The 19,081-nt window shown below is 42.0% G+C and overlaps 1 protein-coding gene across 1 annotated transcript in view; it reads left to right on the top strand.

Moving 5' to 3' along the window:
- The window catches only part of LOC141273723 (heparan-alpha-glucosaminide N-acetyltransferase-like), a 1,179,775-nt gene that overhangs the window by 302,023 nt on the left and 858,671 nt on the right, over positions 1-19,081 (top strand). The window contains exon 7 of the mRNA XM_073686004.1: positions 17,670-17,752. Within this exon, the coding sequence (XP_073542105.1) occupies positions 17,670-17,752 (83 nt within the window). The remainder of the gene's footprint in view (positions 1-17,669; positions 17,753-19,081) is intronic.

Raw genomic sequence — 19,081 nt, 5'->3', positions numbered from 1 at the left:
CAAATAAAGAAGTGACAGTGCATTTTTCCATGATTCATTTGTGACCCAACGGTAAAAAGCAGAACTGAAATCAGGCTTAAAAAAGTGAGCAATTGTTGACAATGTGAGGTGGTTTTTGCCACTGAGATTTCTCATACTTCCCAAGCGTTGAAGAACAGAAAAAGGACCAATAATGTTGCGCGCATAGCGTGCTGGGGCAAACTTTGACCATGCCTCTAGTCACACCCCAAGCCACACCCTTTAACCATTTCTTTTTACTCTGACAGAACAAGATGTCAAAGGGAGTAGGGTCAGTGAAGGTCATTCAGCAGATACCTGAGACTGCAAGTTGTAGACCCAAATCCGGCACTGTCCACTGTATCCAGGATGGCTAGGACTACAGATCAGTGGATCAATTCATGGAACTCTGGTCCAGCGTCCAGGCCAGTGAGAGGACTGTGAATCTCTTACCTTCTGGTGTACCCAGCGCAGCTTTTGATTAGCCAGGGCTGGCGTGACATTTTCTGTGCATCATTCTTATCTCTATTTGGGATCTATTGATTTATTTTTTGCTCATCCTTTCATAGTTGTAGCAGCCAGAACTTTCTCATTTTTATGTGAGCTTCGCTATATGACATCTAGCTTTTTTGTGTCTGTAAGGCCGTGTTCACATGTTGCTTAACCCCTTTACCCCCGAAGGTAGTTTGCACGTTAATGACCAGGCCAATGTTTACAGTTCTGACCAGAGGTGATAACTCTGGAACGCTTCAACAGATCCCACTGATTCTGAGATTGTTTTTTTCGTGACATATTGTACTTCATGATAGTGGTAAAATTTATTCGATATGACTTGCATATATTTGTGAAAAAATCGGAAATTTGGCAAAAATTTTGTAATTTTCAAAATTTGAATTTTCATGCCCTTAAAGAGAGATATGTCACACAAAATAGTTAAAAAATAACATTTCCCACATGTCTACCTTACATCAGCACAATTTTGGAACCCCAATTTTTTTTTATTAGGAAGTTATAAGGGTTAAAAGTTAACCGGCAATTTCTCAGTTTTCCAACAAAAGTTGCAAAACCATTTTTTTAGGGACCACATCACATTTGAAGTGACTTTGAGGGGCCTTTATGACATAAAGTACCCAAAAGTGACACCATTCTAAAAACTGAACCCCTCAAGGTGCTCAAAACCACAATCAAGAAGTTTATTAACCCTTCAGATGCTTCACAGGAATTTTTGGAATGTGCAAGAAAACAATGAACATTTAACTTTTTTTTCACAAAAAATGTTACTTTAGACCCATTTGTTTTTTTCATTTTTTCAAGGGTAACAGGAAAAAATGAACCCCAAAATTTGCAATTTCTCCTGAGCACGCTAAGGAGCGCCATTTGATTTTTTGAATGTAAAATTTGATTGAATAATTAGGGGGCGCCATGTCATGTTTGGGGAGCCCCTGATGTGTCTAAACAGTGGAAACACCCCACAAGTGACACAATTTGGGAACGTACACCCCTCAAGGTACTTATCTAGATGTGTGCTGAGCATCTTGAACCTCCAGGTGCTTCACAGAAGTTTATAACATTGAGCCATAAACATAAAATTTTCAAATTTTTACCACAAAAATGTTTTCAGCCCCCAATTTTGCATTTTCATAAGGGTAAAAGGAGAAATTGCACTATGCAACTTGTTGTGAAATTTCTCCTTAGTAAGCCGATACCCCATATGCGGGGGAAAACCGCTGTTTGGCTGCACGGCAGGGTTTGGAAGGGAAGGAGCACCATTTGACTTTTTGAATGTAAAATTTGCTTGAATAGTTAGCGGTTACCATGTCGCATTTGGGCAGCCCCTGATGTGCCTAAACAGTGGAAAGAACCCACAAGTGACACAATTTTGGAAACTAGACCCCTCAAGGAACTTTTCTAGATGTGTGGTGAGCACCCTGAATCCCCAGGTGCTTCACAGAAGTTTGTAATGTAGAGTCGTGAAAATAAAAAAATCTATTTTTTTCCACAAAAATGATCTTTTAGCCCCAATTTTTTTATTTTCACAAGGGTAAGAGGAGAAAATGGACCCCAAAAACTGTTGTGCAATTTCTCCTGAGTAAGCTGCTACCCCATATGTGGGGAAAATACACTGTTTGGGCGCATGGCAGGGTTCAAAAAGGAAGGAGCACTGTGTGACTTTTTGAATGCAAAATTGGCTGGAATTGAGAGCAGACGCCATGTGGCGCTTTTGGAAAGCCCCTGATGTGCCTAAACAGTGGGAACCCCCCACAAGTGACCCCATTTTGGAAACTAGACCCCTCAAGGATTTTATCAAGGGGTATAGTGAACATTTTGAAACCAGAGGTATGCCACAGAATTTGATAACATTGGGTCATCATAATGAATAAGTTGTCATTAGTCTTGAGCGCAAGTGCTCGTTACTTAAGTTTGCATCAGGTACTTGGGTATGCACCATGTATCTCGGGTGCTCGAGTCCCCGCCTCGCATGTTTCACGGTTGTTAGACACCCAAAAAAAACATGCAGGGATTGCTCGTGCATGGCAGGCAATCCCTGCAATGTTTTATCTTCCGCGAAACATATGGGGCGGAGACTCGAGCATTTCACTTGAACACCCACGATGCTTGGTGCATACCCGAGCAACTGATGCAAACTCAAGTAGCGAGCACTTGTGCTCAACACTAGTCGCCCTATTGTCGTCATTTTTTTTTTTTTACTTTTGAAAAAATCCCAACCCCAACACAACCCTAATAAAACCCCAACCCTAGCACAACCCTAACCCTAGCACAACCCTAACCCTAGCACAACCCAAGCACAACCCTAACCGTAGCACAACCCTAACCCTAGAAAAACCCTAACCTTAGCACAACCCTAACCCTAGCACAACCCTAACCCTATCCTTAGCACAACCCTAACCCCAGCACAACCCTAACCCTAGCACAACCGCAACTCTAACCCTAGCATAACCCTAACCTTAGAGTTTATTTTCTATGCCGTTCCTCGTGCGGTATAAGTGACTAGACGACTTTATTCTTCGGGTCGGTGCGATTACAGCGATACCAGATTCATATAGGGTTTTTATGTTTGGCAGCTGTCACACACTAAAAGATGTTTTTTTTTTTACAAAGACTAGTTTTTGCAATCATTTTTCCATATTTCGGCCAACTGGGACGATTTGACATTTTTATTGGTACCATTTTCGGGCAAATGACATGTTTTGATTTCTTTCTATTCCATTTTTGGGAGGCAAAATAAACAAAAACCAACAATTCAAGAATTGTTGTTTTTTTTATGCCGTTCCACGTGTGCAAAATAGATTACGCAGCATTATTCTTCGGGTCAGTACGTTTACAGTGATACTACATTCATATCATTTTTTATGTTTTGGCGCCTTTACACAATAAAATTTTATATTTTATAGAATAATTCTTTTTGCATTTTTTTCAGTGGTAACATTTTTATTTCCATTCGTATTTTTGATCGTGTTTTGTTCAATTTTTGGTATGATGATGAAGCATCGTTCTTTGCTTAGTTTTTTTTTTTTTTTTACCATATTCACTAAAGGGGTTAACTAGTGGGACAGTTTTATATGTGAGGTTGTTCCAGATGCAGCGATGCCAAATATTTGTACTTTTATTGGTTATTTTTTTTTTGTTTTCATAATAATATTTATTTATGGGTACTGTATATTTTTATTTTTTTTGATTATTTTTTCATTTTTTAAAAAAAATATTTTTACAATTTTGTTTTTCACTTTCTGACATTGTTTTTCACTTTTATACTTTGTCCCACTATGGGACTTTTGCAGGCTGATCTCTTGCAAAGCATGGAGATGCAGCAGCAGCATCTCGGCGCTATGTAGGCTGTCAGCCCTCCAGCACAAGTTACTTTGATCATGAACTGCGCATGATTAAAGTAACTTCCTGATACCTGGTGACCCGGATGTCATTATGACGACATCGGGTCACCATGGCAAAGATCAGGACCCCGTGCACACAGCACTGGGTCCCGATTCAAGGTTCGAGGGTCTCCCTTACCTCTCCTTGCTCCCGGAATGCTGCGATTGACTTCGATTGCAGCATTTCGGGGGTTATCCACTCTCGGCACACAGCAGCGGGTGTCAGCTGTGAGAATCAGCTGACAACCGGCGGCGATCGCCCCGTACAGTTTCTGCGCGGGCGCAATCACATTGTGCATAATAGTAAGTACCTGGTCTGTAAGATCCAGGGCACAGGGACGAACCATTACTGACAATGTCAGTAAGGGGTTAAATACTGTGTTTTTTGGTTTCTGCTGGTATCCGCACCAAACAACTTGATGACAATTTTCTCTGTATATTGTATTTTTGCTGCAATTTTTTAAATGTATTTTCCCTCTTATTTGATGCTTTTATGGTGCAAGTCAGTAAAAACAACAGGGAGATCATACAGAAGATCCCACCACTGGCACCAGTTTGTCAGGGAACGGCAGGGGGAGTCACAAAGATCCCTCCACTACCCCCAATTAGTCAGGGGAACACAGTCAGCCACCTAGAAATCGGAAAGACAATTACGCAATTGACGAGGCCATGGCTGTTTTCACTACTAGGCCAGTTATTGGGAAACCCACAGTGAGCGTATAGTATATAAACATCCGATTACAATGCATGGAGTATATACAGTAGTGTGAAAAAGTGTTTGCCCCTTTCCTGATTTATTATTCTTTTGCATGTTTGTCACACTTAAATGTTTCACAAAACAAATTTAAATATTTGACAAAGATAACACAAGTAAACACAAAATGCAGTTTTTAAAATAAGGTCTTTATTATTAAGGGAAAAAGAAATCCAAACCTACAGGGCCCTGTGTGAAAAAGTGATTGCCCTGTAAACCTAATAACTGGTTGGGCCACCCTTAGCAGCAACTACTGAAATCAAGCATTTGCGATAACTGGTAATGAGTCTTTTACAGCGCTCTGGGGGAATTTTGGCCCACTCGTCTTTGCAAAATTGTTGTAATTCAGCCACATTGGAGGGTGTACGAGCATGAACCACCTTTTTAAGGTCATGACACAGCATCTCAATTGGATTAAAAACAGGACTTTGACTAGGCCACTTCAAAGTCTTAATTTTGTTTTCCTTCAGCCATTCATAGGTGGAATTGCTGGGGTGTTTTGGATCATTGTTTTGCTGGATAACCCAAGTGCGCCTCAGCTTGAGGTCACGAACAGATAGCCAGACATTCTCCTTCAGGATTTTTTGGTAGACTTCATGGTTCCATTTACCACAGCAAGTTTTCCAGTTACTGAAGCAGCAAAATAGCCCCAGATCATCACACTACCATCACTATATTTTACTGTTGGTATGATGTTCCTTTTCTGAAATGCTGTGTTACTTCTACACCAGCTGTAATGAGACATACACCTTTCAAAAAGTTCAACTTTTGTCTCATCAGTCCACAGAATTTTCTCCCAAAAGTCTTCGCGATCATCAAAATGTTTTCTGAGATGAGTCCTTATGTTCTTTTTGCTCAGCAGTGGTTTTTGTCTTGGAACTTTGTCATGCATGCCATTTTTGCCCAAGCTTTTTATTATTGTGGAGTCATGAACCTTAACTGAAGCAAGTGAGGCCTGCAGTTCTTTGGATGTTGTTGCGAGGTCTTTAGTGACCTTTTGGATGAGTTGTCGCTGCGCTCTTGGGGTCATTTTGGTTGGCCGGCCACTCCTGGGAAAGTTCACCACTGTTCCATGTTTTCGCCTTCTGTTGATAATGGCTCTCACTGTGGTTCGCTGGAGTCCCAAAGCTTTAGAAATGGCTTTATAACCTTTTCCAGACTGATAGATCTTAATTACTTTGTTTCTCATTTATTCCTGAATTTCTTTGGATCGCAGCATGATGTCTAGATTTGAGGATCTTTTGGTCTACTTCACTTTGTCAGACAGGTCCTATTTAAGCGATTTCTTGATTGTGAAGAGGTGTGGCAGTAATCAGGCCTGTGTGTGGCTAGGGAAACTGAACTCAGCTTCCCAAAGATGTGATTAAACACAGTTAATTTATGTTTTAAGGGGCGGGGGCAATCACTTTTTCACACAGGGCCCTGTAGGTTTGGATCACTTTTTCCCTTAATAATAAAGACCTTCATTTAAAAACTGCATTTTGTGTTTACTTGTGTTTTCTTTATCTAATATTTAAATTTGTTTTGTGACCTGAAACATTTCAGTTTGACAAACATGCAAAATAATAAGGAATAAGGAAGGGGGCAAACACTTATATATATATTTTTTCTCCCTGGTACGGTCACTGCCAAACTCCACAATAACAAACAAAGCTAGCTGCCATCACCAATCATTTGGACTCCCGATTGGACACCCGTTACAGATAGCTTATTGCTTCAGGGGTGCGGTTTATAGAGCAAGAGGAATGAAGCTATTAAATTTTATATATTTAATCCTGAAAGTAGTCCATGTTTGTAAAAGACGTTGCACAAGGAGAGCAAAACAATACAGTATATACTATTACATAAAGTAAAAAGGATAAACAGAAGAAATATACTAAACCTGATGTTGCAGGATTGGCTCTGACTCTTATGAAGTGGAGCTCTTCATTTTTGGAGGGAACAGTACAGAACTACAGCAAACTGAATCTCCCAGGACTGACAATGATTATAGTTCGGTATTTGCTTTTATTAACACAAGTCTCACCCGCATACCTCCCCTCTGGTGACTTATAACAGAGTTGATGATGGGATGTGGCTAGGTCTTTAGAACATTATGGGATCTCCAACTTTCACAATGTCTTCGCCCTTGGAGGTCCCAGATGGGAGATATTAATGCCATATTTCCTATCATGATTTTTTCTTTCTGTAGATAGAAAACTAGGCATAGATATTGTCATTCATTTGGCTGATATTAATTTGGAGGTGCTGCCACAACCGTCCTGTGATGTAAGACAATATGTTACGTTCGCCACATCGTCACAACATCGAAATTATGTCTCTCTTATCTGTCATATTTATGCCGTTCATAAAAAAAAACAATATTCATAATTTGAAAAGGAGGACAGAGTTACTCAAAGTCTGCTTGCTCTTCTGGTCATCCTGAGGCCAATGGCTTATAGGTTATCTCCACCAGCCATAAATCTGTCGTTTCGTAAATCCCTGTCTGGGATTCATGAGTACACAAATATGTAAGGAGGGCACCACCCAATAAGGGGGATCAGCCTGTAGCATGTTGAGATCAAACATGTAGAAAGACAAAAAGAAACATGCTATATACACAGGCATCACCATAAATAAATAAAGTTTTTATTGAAACACACAGCCAAGAAAATTATTTAAAAAAATTAAAAAAGTCAAAAATTGACCAGAAATAACAGCAGCCCAAAATTTGTCTGAATCCCGACCTTTCAAACAGCCATAATCAATATTAACAAAATTCAATACAGTATGCTGGACAAACTATCACCAGGAACAAAAGTTGTAATATTTGCATATATAGTCAGTAATAATATAGTATATATAGTACAAGAATATACAGCACACCCTATATAATTGAACCACAAGTTAGGGCTTTTCAGAGTAAAAATCAATATAAATATAAATAAGTTAGCATAGTCTGTATGCTATACCTGTAGAACATAGATTCATATACCCCACAATATATATAAAGTTTCGCATGACCCAATATACATAGCACACCAAATATACACGCCGTCCTAATTACAAAAATGATCAATCCCATAGATCAAATAATGCACTGCAGAAATATGTAATGCACTGGGACAAAAGACTGTAGGAAATACAATATATCACGTGCTAGATATCAGATATTAAATAATGACAGCACTAAATCACAATGGTGGTATATAAATGGATTAGGAAGACAAAAATAGTACAATAGTTAGTGCCTGACACATAATAGTGTTGGCACATTTCTATCGATAACCTGTATATTGCATAATGCAGCAAAGTCCTGGGCCCAAAAACGGTTGGCAAGGACCGGCGGAGTGTGTGTTTCCAACGCGCGTCACCACACAATGTCGCTTCCTCAGGGGCCTGGGGCTCATCTGTATGTGATGAAGTTTAAATATAAAGTTAAAACACAATATAGATCAGCTGGCAGACTTACCGAATCCGCCATGACGAATCACATGCGCATAGAGTAAAGACATGAATATTGCGCATGCGCAAATACAGTGAGTCAACTGCGCATGCGCACAAGATAAAGGCAAGCATTTTTGGCATATGGACACTGCGTGTGCACATATAGCGATCAATGATAACCCAAGATATGTGCCTGCGCTTAAATACATACGCTGACAAAATGGTTCGTTTGCGCAGACGAAGGCCTGAAATAGATGTACGAGTCGTATTTGCTGCGTACTTGCACCCTCGCAACCTAAGGCATAGTGCGCATGTGAGAAGTCCTAAAGATGGACAAAATGCAGAATCCCGACCCGAAAAAAGGCATATGGATAGAGAACAAGCTTCCAGGTAATTCCAACAATAATTAATTCATAATAGTGTCCCCACACAATTATTCAAATAGCGCACAATGTTGGTAGATAAATATCAGATACTATCAATTCTAAATAAATCATCTATTACAAATCTCCTCTCAATACTATTAGTGCTTATTCCCCATATTCAGGTGCAGAAATCACCCACATATGTAGAAAGTATACAGAATAGTACAAATTGCTGAAAATAATAAAAATGAATCCATGGACATTTCTGATAGAAAATGAATGCATCCAAGTGGGTTACCCAAACAATTGAGGTCAAAAAACATTCCTTCTCGGCCCTTATCCACATTTATGTCATTAGACACATGGTAAGGTTTTAATGCTAAAGGTTAGGACCGTCCTGAATAGGGTCCCCATGAAGTGGTTGGATGGCTTTTACATTTTTTGGATCAAAATTATGTTAACCAAGTACCCTATATTACTTTCATGCACTATTGCTACTTATTTATTTACTGCAGGATATTTGCTTATTTTGTTTTTATCTTAGGTTTTGTCTGTTTAGTGGCCAGTGTGAACATGGGTCTGCACGCTGCTTGCACACCAAGTTATATTCCAGTTTATTGCTTTTTTTTTGTTTGCAGTATAGAGCTAGAACAGAGAAAAAATATATCAAGGAAAGATTTGCTCTGTTTTGGGTTTTTGATGCACTTTAGTTTTGGCTATCAATTAGTGAAGCAAAGTGTTTAGAATAGTGCTGTGTAAAAGTGGCCCTTGGACTGATTTGTTAAGAAAGATGCCAAATAATCATGTGTTTTAGCTCACAGATTCCTTTTTTCCACTTTCATAGGTCTTATTTAGGTTAGGCTGAGATGAGCGTATTTTTGGTCAGTGTGCTTTTAGTGTACCCAACTGACCGAGCACTGATAGCGCACCGACTGTTTGCCAATGCACAAGTGCGCATGACCTGTTTTCCACATGTTTCTAAGATTTCCTTAGAAAAAAATATAACATGCTGTTAAGCATCAGGTGGTTGCTGGACCTGAAATTGAGTCAGAATCATCTGTGGTCTCCTATTCTGGTCCAGCCGAGGCAGATGCTGCTTAGCATTGCCATCAGTCCCAATGCCTAGCCTAGTACAGGCTGTCTCTTGGGTCCTTGTTCCTAGTAGTGTTAAGCATAGGTTGCGGAGGGGAACAAGGGCTGCTACAGGCTAAGTCCAGGATGCACTGCACTGAGCATGCCCGTGACATGGTGGACCATGATTGGTGCTTTGGTGTCAGCTGATATGGTGACCTGGCACCACCTGATCATCCGCTGGTGATGTCATCAGTAGTGTGACCAATAATGCGACAGTGGGCAGGGCTTAGTCTTTAAATAGGCCACCCACAAGCATCGCGGCACGCTCTGATCATTGAGCTAAGGTTGTGTTCATGTGTGGACGCTTGTCTGTTTGAGCTCCACGTGCTCTCTTGCTGCTCTAGCTCCGGACAGGCAGGTTTAGCTGGGGATAGGCAGTCTTAGCTGGAGGGAGGCAGGTAGTTCCGTTTGACAGTCTGGCTCCGCTATACACCCCGAGCAGAGTGCGGACTCCGTATTCCTGGCACCGCCTGTTAGTCACTTGGAGAGTGACTCCGCAGTCCGGTCGCACACCGGCTGGGAGCACGTATACGCTGGCGTGAGTCACACACACTTCTTAGCGTCTGCTGCGTAGCCTCTGTGCAGTTAACAGGGCTACGGCTACGTTATTTGTCGCACATCTGTCGTGCAGTTAACGGAGATAGTGCGAATCCCTTTTCCTATCTCGGTGTGCAGTAACACTGGAGGGATTTATATATTAATTGGTTGTTTTACCTTCTTACCCGGAAGGTGTTCGCCCGCAGTATTCTAGGCTGCATCGCGGACCCCGGTTTGAGTTGCTTTCCATTATAAATAAAGTTGTTTGCAACCGTCCCCATAACAGTATCAGAGCGCCAGGGTCTTGCCGAACATGGCTGACAACCAGCAGCTGCAGCGCTATATACAGCAACTTGAGGCCAGACTTAGGATTCTGGAACAAGCTGCCCCGGTGACTGATATCACTGCACTAGCGACGCAGGCAGCCCATCTGGTTAACACGGCTGCGGTGAATGCTGCTGCAGCCGCAATTGCCCCATTACCCCGTTTTGCTCTCCCAGAAAATTTTTCTGATGACAGCAGATCTTGTAGAGGTTTTATTAATCTGTGCTCCATTCAGTTAGAGATGATGGAAGCACGGTTCCCCTCCGAAAGAGCCAAAGTGGGTTTTGTCATCTCGTTACTTTCTCACAGGGCCTTAGAGTGGGCTACCCCTCTGTGGGAGCGGAGTGACCCGGTAGTGGCTAATGCGGGTTTCTTGCTTAGAGCCATAAAGACTGTTTTCCTAGGTCCTCAGGTCACGCATGATACGGCTCTTAAGCTTCTTGCGTTGGTCCAGGGTTCGGCCACCGCCAGCCACTATGCCATCCAGTTCAGAACCTTAGCGGCTGAATTGGATTGGTCTGAGTGGTTGTTAATCCCGGTGTTCTGGAAGGGTCTGGCTGGTCCTATTAAAAATGCTCTATCTACCAGAGAGATTCCAACCTCCCTGGAGGAGTTAATCTCTCTCGCTAACCGAACAGATTTGCGTCATGCAGAACACAAGTTAGAGCTGGAGGTCTCCAGACCTCAGTTTCGGTTGGCACCTTCATTCTCTAGACCCATTTCCAAACCCGCGACTCCCGACCCGGAGCCTGAGGCTATTGATATATTCCGGACTGAGTATAGCTCCTCTCGTTCCCGACCTGCACATCTCTTGGGGTACCCCACTAATAAGGGTTCCAAGCAGTCGGGAAAACGAGTGTGTCTAACCGCCATTGGAGGAGGTGTGTTAGATTCCGGGGCTTCTTCCTCCAAATTATTGTATAAGGTGACGTTGCTCTTCGGAACAACCACTGTTACTGCCAAGGCGTGGGTGGATTCTGGTGCCAATGGCAATTTTTTTGTCTTCTACGTTTGCCCAGAAGCACGCCATTCCTATGGAGTTACTGCCAAAACCAATGAACATTAGGGTAGTCAACGGTTCACTGCTGGACACGCAAATCACTCACCAGTCGATTCCCCTCACCATGTCGTTCCCTCAGGGTTACCGGGAGGTTGTCTCATTTCGTATTATTCCCAGTGGATTGGATGAGGTGCTATTGGGTCTTCCATGGTTACGTTGTCACACTCCACACATTGACTGGAATACGGGGAGAATTTCTTCCTGGTGTGAGAATTGTGTGTCTCAGTGTATGGTTACAGCCACCCGGAGGGTAGTCTCTGAGCCTTCTACCGACTTGGCCGCTCTCCCTGTGCAATATCAGACTTTTGCGGATGTCTTTCCCAAAAAGGCTGCAGACACTTTACCTCACCGCCGACCATATGGCTGTCCTATTGATTTGGTCCCCGGCACAGATCCTCTGTCTGTCCCCGAGACCCAGGTCTTGTCAGATTATATGAAAAAGAACCCTCGGGTAGACCCTTTGTCCCGGTCCATGGATACGGCTGAGGACGATGACGAGCCCAGGCTTACCATTCCTTCGGGAAGTATGCAGATGGTGGCTCCAGTGTCCCTAAACCAGGTTCCTTCTGGGAGGACGTTCGTTCCTCCTAATCTACAAAATGAGGTGCTCTCCTGGGCACATGCCTCTAAGATCGGAGGTCATTTTGGGGTCAAACGTACCACAAAGTTTCTCCAACGGTTGTATTGGTGGCCCCGGTGGTGCCAGGACGTTAAGGAATATGTTCTAGCGTGCGTCTCCTGTGCGAGAGGTAAATCATCCCTTCAAAGTCCGGCTGGTCTTCTCCATCCGTTACCCATGGCGGATTCCACTGATCAGACTCCGCTTCTTCTGAATAATGGCCAACATCCGCACGTTCCGGTTCCTATGCCAGTTCCCTCTGTGGAACCTGGGGTCAGAGATTGGGCTCTGGAGGCGCGGGAGGTTTGGTACCATACCCAGGATGCTATATTGGCCTCCAAGAATTGGATGAGAGAGTCGGCTGACACTCTTCATCGTCCAGCCCCGGTATTCTATCCCAGTGACAGAGTGTGGCTCGCGGCTCGCAATATCAAAGTACGCGGGGAATTTGCTAAGTTTGCCCCCCACTTTATTGGTCCTTTCAAAATTTTGGCCCAAGTAAACCCCGTAGTGTACCGTTTACAGTTACCATGAAACCTGAGGAGTCACGACACTTTTCATGTGTCGCTCCTTAAGCCCGTTCGCCTGACAAAATTCGCTGAACCCCAACCTGCTACAGACACCAAGGGTGATGATCTCGAGGTGCAGGCTATTGTGGGGTCTAAGATGGTTCGAGGAAAAAAAATTTCCTGATACACTGGAGGGGTCATGGATCGCTCCTGGGAACCGGTGGACCACATTCATGCCCCCCTGCTCATTGAGGAATATGAGCATCAAGTGGAGGAGGATATTAAAAGTGGGGATAATGTTAAGTATCAGGCGGTTGCTGGACCTGAAATTGGGTCAGAATCATCTGTGGTCTCCCATTCTTGTCCAGCCAGGGCAGATGCTGCTTAGCATTTCCATCAGTCTCAATGCCTAGCCAGCACACAAGAAGTACAGGCTGTCTCTTGGGTCCTTGTTCCTAGTAGTGTTAAGCATAGGTTGCGGAGGGGAACAAGGGCTCTACAGTCTAAGTCCACGATGCACTGCACTGAGCATGCCCTGACATGGCGGACCGTGATTGGTGCTTTGGTGTCAGCTGATGCGGTGACCTGGCACCGCCTGATGTCATTAGTAGTGCGACCAATAATGCGACAGTGGGCAGGGCTTAGTCTTTAAATAGGCCGCCCAGAAGCATGGTGGCACGCTCTGATCATTGAGCTAAGGTTGTGTTCACGTGTGGATGCTTGTCTGTTTGAGCTCCACGTGCTCTCTTGCAGCTCTAGCTTCAGATAGGCAGGTTTAGCTGGAGATAGGCAGTCTTAGCTGGAGGGTTCGCAGGTAGTTCCGTTTGACAGTCTGGCTCCGACAAGGGGGTCGCTATACACCCCGAGCAGACTGCGGACTCCGTATTCCTGGCACCGCCTGTTAGTCACGTGGAGAGTGACTCCGCAGTCCGGTCGCACACCGGCTGGGAGCACGTATACGCCGGCATGAATCACACACACGTCCTAGCACCTACTGCGTAGCCTCTGTGCAGTTAGCAGGGCTACGGCTACGTTATTTGTCACACATCTCTCGTGCAGTTAACGGAGATAGTGCAAATCCCTTTTCCTGTCTCGGTGTGCAGTAACACTGGAGGGATTTATATATTAATTGGTTGTTTTACCTTCTTACCCGGAAGGTGTTCGGCCGCAGTCTTCTAGGCTGCATTGCGGACCCCGGGTTCGGTTGCTTTCCATTATTAATAAAGTTGTTTGCAACCGTCCCCATAACACCTGCACTATTCTTGTTTTACAGATAATAATAATGCATGTAACGACAAGCAGCAATTTGCCTTTAGGAACCCCAAAAGTCAGCTGGATACAGATTACTACATCCTCAACCAATAGTCATGATTAGAGGAAATAAAAGCAAAGTTTGTCCATTTGCTCCAGCAATTTTGCTTTGCAAATTAAAGATAAACTATCACTAGGTTTTTGCTACCCCATCTGAGATTAGCATAATGTAGGGACAGAGAACCTGTTTCCAGCAATGTGTCACTTACTGAGATCCTTGCTGCAGTTTTGATAAAAATCACTGTTTTATCTGCTGCAGATCTACGAGGTCTCTGAATGCTGAGCCCTGTATAACCCCACACACTACTGATTGGCTGATTTCTGTGTACACTGTGCATAGGCAGAAAGCTGACAATCATTGGTGTGGGTGGGGTAATACAGAGCTTATGAATATGGAGCAGGATTACTAGTCCACGAATGAAAATCATCTGCTGATAAAACTGAGATTTTATCGAAACTACACAAATCAGTCCAATAAGTGATACATCACTAGAATCAGGGTTTCTGTCGCTGTCTAGCAAAATTATCTGCAGAGCAACAAATCGACAGAGACATTAAATTAAATCCCCAAAAATTTTATACATATATCAATGCCAAAAAAATAAAATCAGATGGTATCGGCCCCTTAAAAGACGATAATAATAAGATAATTATAGAGGACAAAGTAAAGGCTGAGATATTAAACAGACACTTTTCATCCGTGTTCACCAACAAACAGTCTGTTCCATGAATCTTTCAACAGAGAAAAAAAATCAAAGTTCTCCACCTGATATAACTAGTTTAACACAAAAAGAAGTACGCCTGCATCTGAACAAATTAAACATTGACAAATCCCCCGGCCCAGATGACAGGGAGCTTCTGACAATGATGCTTCTTAAATTTGAGGGCTGTCTGAAACACAGAAGTGGGGGGTCTGGAAATATGGATTGTAATCGGGCATCTTTTTGTAGTAAGGGTTGTAGTTTCCGTGCAGCTCTTCTTAGCGCCTCCAGATTTGGACACCATAATCAAGCTACAGAACAATGAAATAGAGACATCCTTGTACCGGAAACCAATCCACCGTCCTACATACCTTAAATGGGACAGTTTCCATCCAAAACACATAAAAAACTCGATGGTTTACAGACAAGCCATCAGATACAATCGGATATGTATGTAAAGCGCTGCGGAATATGTTAGCGCTATATAAAAATAAAGATTATTATTATATTATTATTATTATATGTTCCAACCCTATGGATAGAGACAAAAGCCTTGATGGCCTCAGAAAGACCTTTTTGAAACAGGGCTACCATCCAAGAACAATTGAGAACCAGATTACAAGAGCCACCAGAATATCAAGGAATCATCTCCTACATTACAAAACTAAACAAGAAAACAACCGGGTGCCTCTAGTAGTCACCTACAATCCAAATCTGGAGGTGCTAAGGGGAGCTGCACGGAAACTACAACCCTTACTACAAAAAGATGCCCGATTACAATCCATATTTCCAGACCCCCCACTTCTGTGTTTTAGGCAGCCCCCAAATTTGAGAAGCATCATTGTCAGAAGCTCCCTGTCATCTCCACCAGCTACAGGTAACTTTCCTTGCAACCAGAAAAAGTGTAAAACCTGTCCGTTTATAACAACCACAGACAAGATAAAGATCCCAAATTCACATCAGGACTATAAGATCCCAGGTACGTTCAGCTGTATCACATCTAATGTAGTGTACTTAATTATATGTACCAAATGTCCAGCTGGGGGTCTTTATGTAGGGGAGACAGGGCAAAAACTTAGAACAAGGATGAATCATCATCGCCACACAATAAAATAAAAAAGAATAGATCTGCCTGTAGCCAAGCATTTTTGTTCCCCTGATCACAGCAAAAAAGACATGAAATTACTGGTATTAAAAGGTAACTTCAAATCTCAAAGAGAAAGAAGAATCTCAGAATATAAACTGATGGTGACCTTTAACACTTTCAGAGCAGGAATGAATGTGTCGCATGGATTTATGTCATTCTACATCAACTAAGGAATGTGCCCCTCAGACTTGTGAGGCCATCATAACACTGGACCTAGTCACAGGACAATAAAACCTTCACACTCCTTATCTACTAACTGCTAAAAAATTTATAGCCAGAACTGTTTATCTCTTCCATAATAACTCTGTTTCCCATCACCTGTCTTACCTATTGCATTTTTTTTTCTTCTGTGTCTTATTGTGTATAAATATGTGACTCTTCAGATTTTGTGGTATACTAGCCTGATGAAGAGACCTACGTAGTCTCGAAAGCTTGCAATTTGTTACCATCTTTTCAGTTAGCCATTAAAAGGTATCAACCACTGAGGACTCTCAATTCTAAATATTTTTCTATCTACTGGCTAACACGGTACAAGAATATATATTTTCTCGATACACGTAACATTGTGGGACACAGTTAAATTAGACAAAATGTTACACCTATAGTAGTAGTACTTTTGATCCAGGGTTCTTGTACTGATCACCTTTCTCGGGGTCAAGAAAGAATTTTTCCCAGTGATTCAAATTGGCTGAATGTATCCTGGGGTTTTTGCCTTCTTCTGGATCAACAGATTTAGGTACAGGAATTTTAGTAATACCATAACAGTAATACAAAAATGAAACTAATTAAAAATTATAAACTGGTTTATTTGTAATTGTAATAGTGCAGTACTGCTAAAAATAAAAATGGTAATTCATTTGTGAGGCCTAGTTCCAGTAAGTTAGTGTAGTGTTGGTATGGGGAGTACAATTGGGGGAGAAAGGTTGAACTTGATGGACCTTGGTCTTTATTCAACCTATGTTACTATGTCTCTACATAATACTGGTCTCAGATTAGGTGGCTAAAATCTGGTAACAGATTCTCATTAAAGAATCACTCTCACTAACTTTTTTATTGATTAAATGTGTCTGTACATGCATGTAATATAGTGTGAGTGTGTTAATATACTCACGTACCGCCGCTTTCTCCGGTGTCCAGCGCTGTTTTTCTCTGTGACGTCACCGCTCTGCAGACTGGCCAGGTCACGCTGTACTCTGCGTGACCCGGAAGTTGATTTTACTATGAAAGCCTATGGAGCTCCATAGACTTACATTGTAAAATCGACTTCTGGCTTATGCATAGCGCATAAAATGAGCCAGCTAGTCACTCAGAAACAAAGAACAGAGCTGGATAACGGACAAAAAAGCGGTACGTGAGTATGTTAACACAAAGACAATACATAACGTGCATATATACACACATGTTTAATGAATAAAAAAGTTAACGGGAGTACTTTTTTAATGAAGACCTGTCACCAGGTCAAAAGTGCCCAGTTTTTGCTCTTATTTTATTCCCTCTGCTCTTAAGTATTCAGTCCTTCCCTTTTTTTTAATCCGCCATAGAGTTCCCTGGACCCTTTTATTAAGTTATTTTTTTTTCCAGTCTTTACCAAGAAATCATTGCTCAAAGGGTAATTATACAGATCAGACTAAAGACAAGACCCCAGAGAATCCTGTGAGCAACACCCCCTTGTAACGACCATAGAAATTAGTGGTAATTAACAAAGCCCATATAGCTGGAACTAAATAGTGAATTAAAAAAAAAAGCAGTGGAAATAAAATAAGATCAAAAATTGTTAATTTTTGCAGTGGTAATATGTCCTCTTAACTACTGAGGAAATGAATACAGAATCTGCCACAATGTTATAGGCATTGCAGCTTTCAGTAAATGAATCATCTTCTTCTGTTTTAATACAGGAACCTGATGTACCTATTAACGAAAGACAAAATGCTGAAGTTGCCAAACAGAGACGACTGCTTTCTCTGGATACATTTAGAGGGTAATATATAATTAGTCATTGTGTATACTGCTATAAAGTTAAATGAATTCTATATAATATTGTCACCTGTGAGATCTGTGATGACATCAGTTAAACAGTTTATATAGCGGAGTGTAACAATATAAAATAGATTTCTTGGAGCTGTGAAGATGGATAGCTTTTTGTCATACTTAGGTTTGCTTTGATCTTAGTTTAGTGTTAATCCAACCAAAAACTGACATCTTATCATAAGGTCTATATTTCATTACCAATGAGATAAAATAATTGTATTTTGTTGTGGACTTTGTTGTCAATGTAACATGTAAATTCCATTGCGGATTTGGAGCGGATTTCTCCCTATCTATTAGAAATCAGCACAAAGACTTGACATTCTCCAGATTAAACAATCCATAGTGCAGGGAAATTAGCTGCAGTGTGTGGATGACATTTTTGAAATCTTATTTATTTTGCTGTTACTGTAATCTGATGTGGATTATCCGTGATCAAACCCATCCAAAATTCATCAACCAATCCAAAATGTGTGAACAATCCCATGAATGCACATGAAACATGCCCATTTATCAACTGTATCTATGATGGGCACACAACTGGTGGCTGTTTGTAGGTTTCGTGAAAAAGGACCTTTCACCAAATTTTTCATGTTGAACTGGATGCACAATGTAATTAGTGATGAGCGAACGTGCTCGGTACTCGCCCGAGCATCACTGTGCTCCACGAGCTCGGCAAGTATTTCTGGGTTGCTCGGGTGGGAACTCGGGTCCCCTCTTTGCATGTTTGGCGCTCTTTAGAGCCAATGAACATGCAGGGATTGCCTGCCATGCACTGTAATGCCGTAGCCATATTGGTTGTGGCATTACAGTGACTGGCTGACGCACAGCATCATCAGGTCTATATAAGACCTGGCGCCGCCATTCTCGTCACAGTCTACCCCGGAATCAGACAGTGTAGGGAGAGGTGCTGCTGCGTCAGGGGGAGATTTGTTTGTTTATAGTTAGTATAGGTATTCCACAACATATATATATATATATATATATATATATACACATATATACAACTGAATTAATAGTCCTTCTGAGGACTAACCGAGCTGCATATATTCAGTGGTGATAGCAGGAGTTAGGCAGGCAGGCAGTGTATGTGGCAGGCTGCAGTGCATGATACAGCACAAGAGGGTCCAGTGAACGTCCTGTTAGTATAGGTATTCCACAACATACAGTACAGACCAAAAGTTTGGACACACCTTCTCATTTAAAGATTTTTCTGTATTTTCATCACTATGAAAATTGTACATTCACACTGAAGGCATCACAACTATGAATTAACACATGT

Source organism: Phyllobates terribilis, unplaced genomic scaffold (assembly GCF_046119375.1).
Source record: "Phyllobates terribilis strain yellow unplaced genomic scaffold, ASM4611937v1 Scaffold_5__5_contigs__length_657084704, whole genome shotgun sequence".
NCBI lineage: Eukaryota > Metazoa > Chordata > Amphibia > Anura > Dendrobatidae > Phyllobates > Phyllobates terribilis.
The sequence above is the reverse complement of the archived record's forward strand: the minus strand, read 5'-3'. Positions and strand labels throughout refer to the sequence as shown.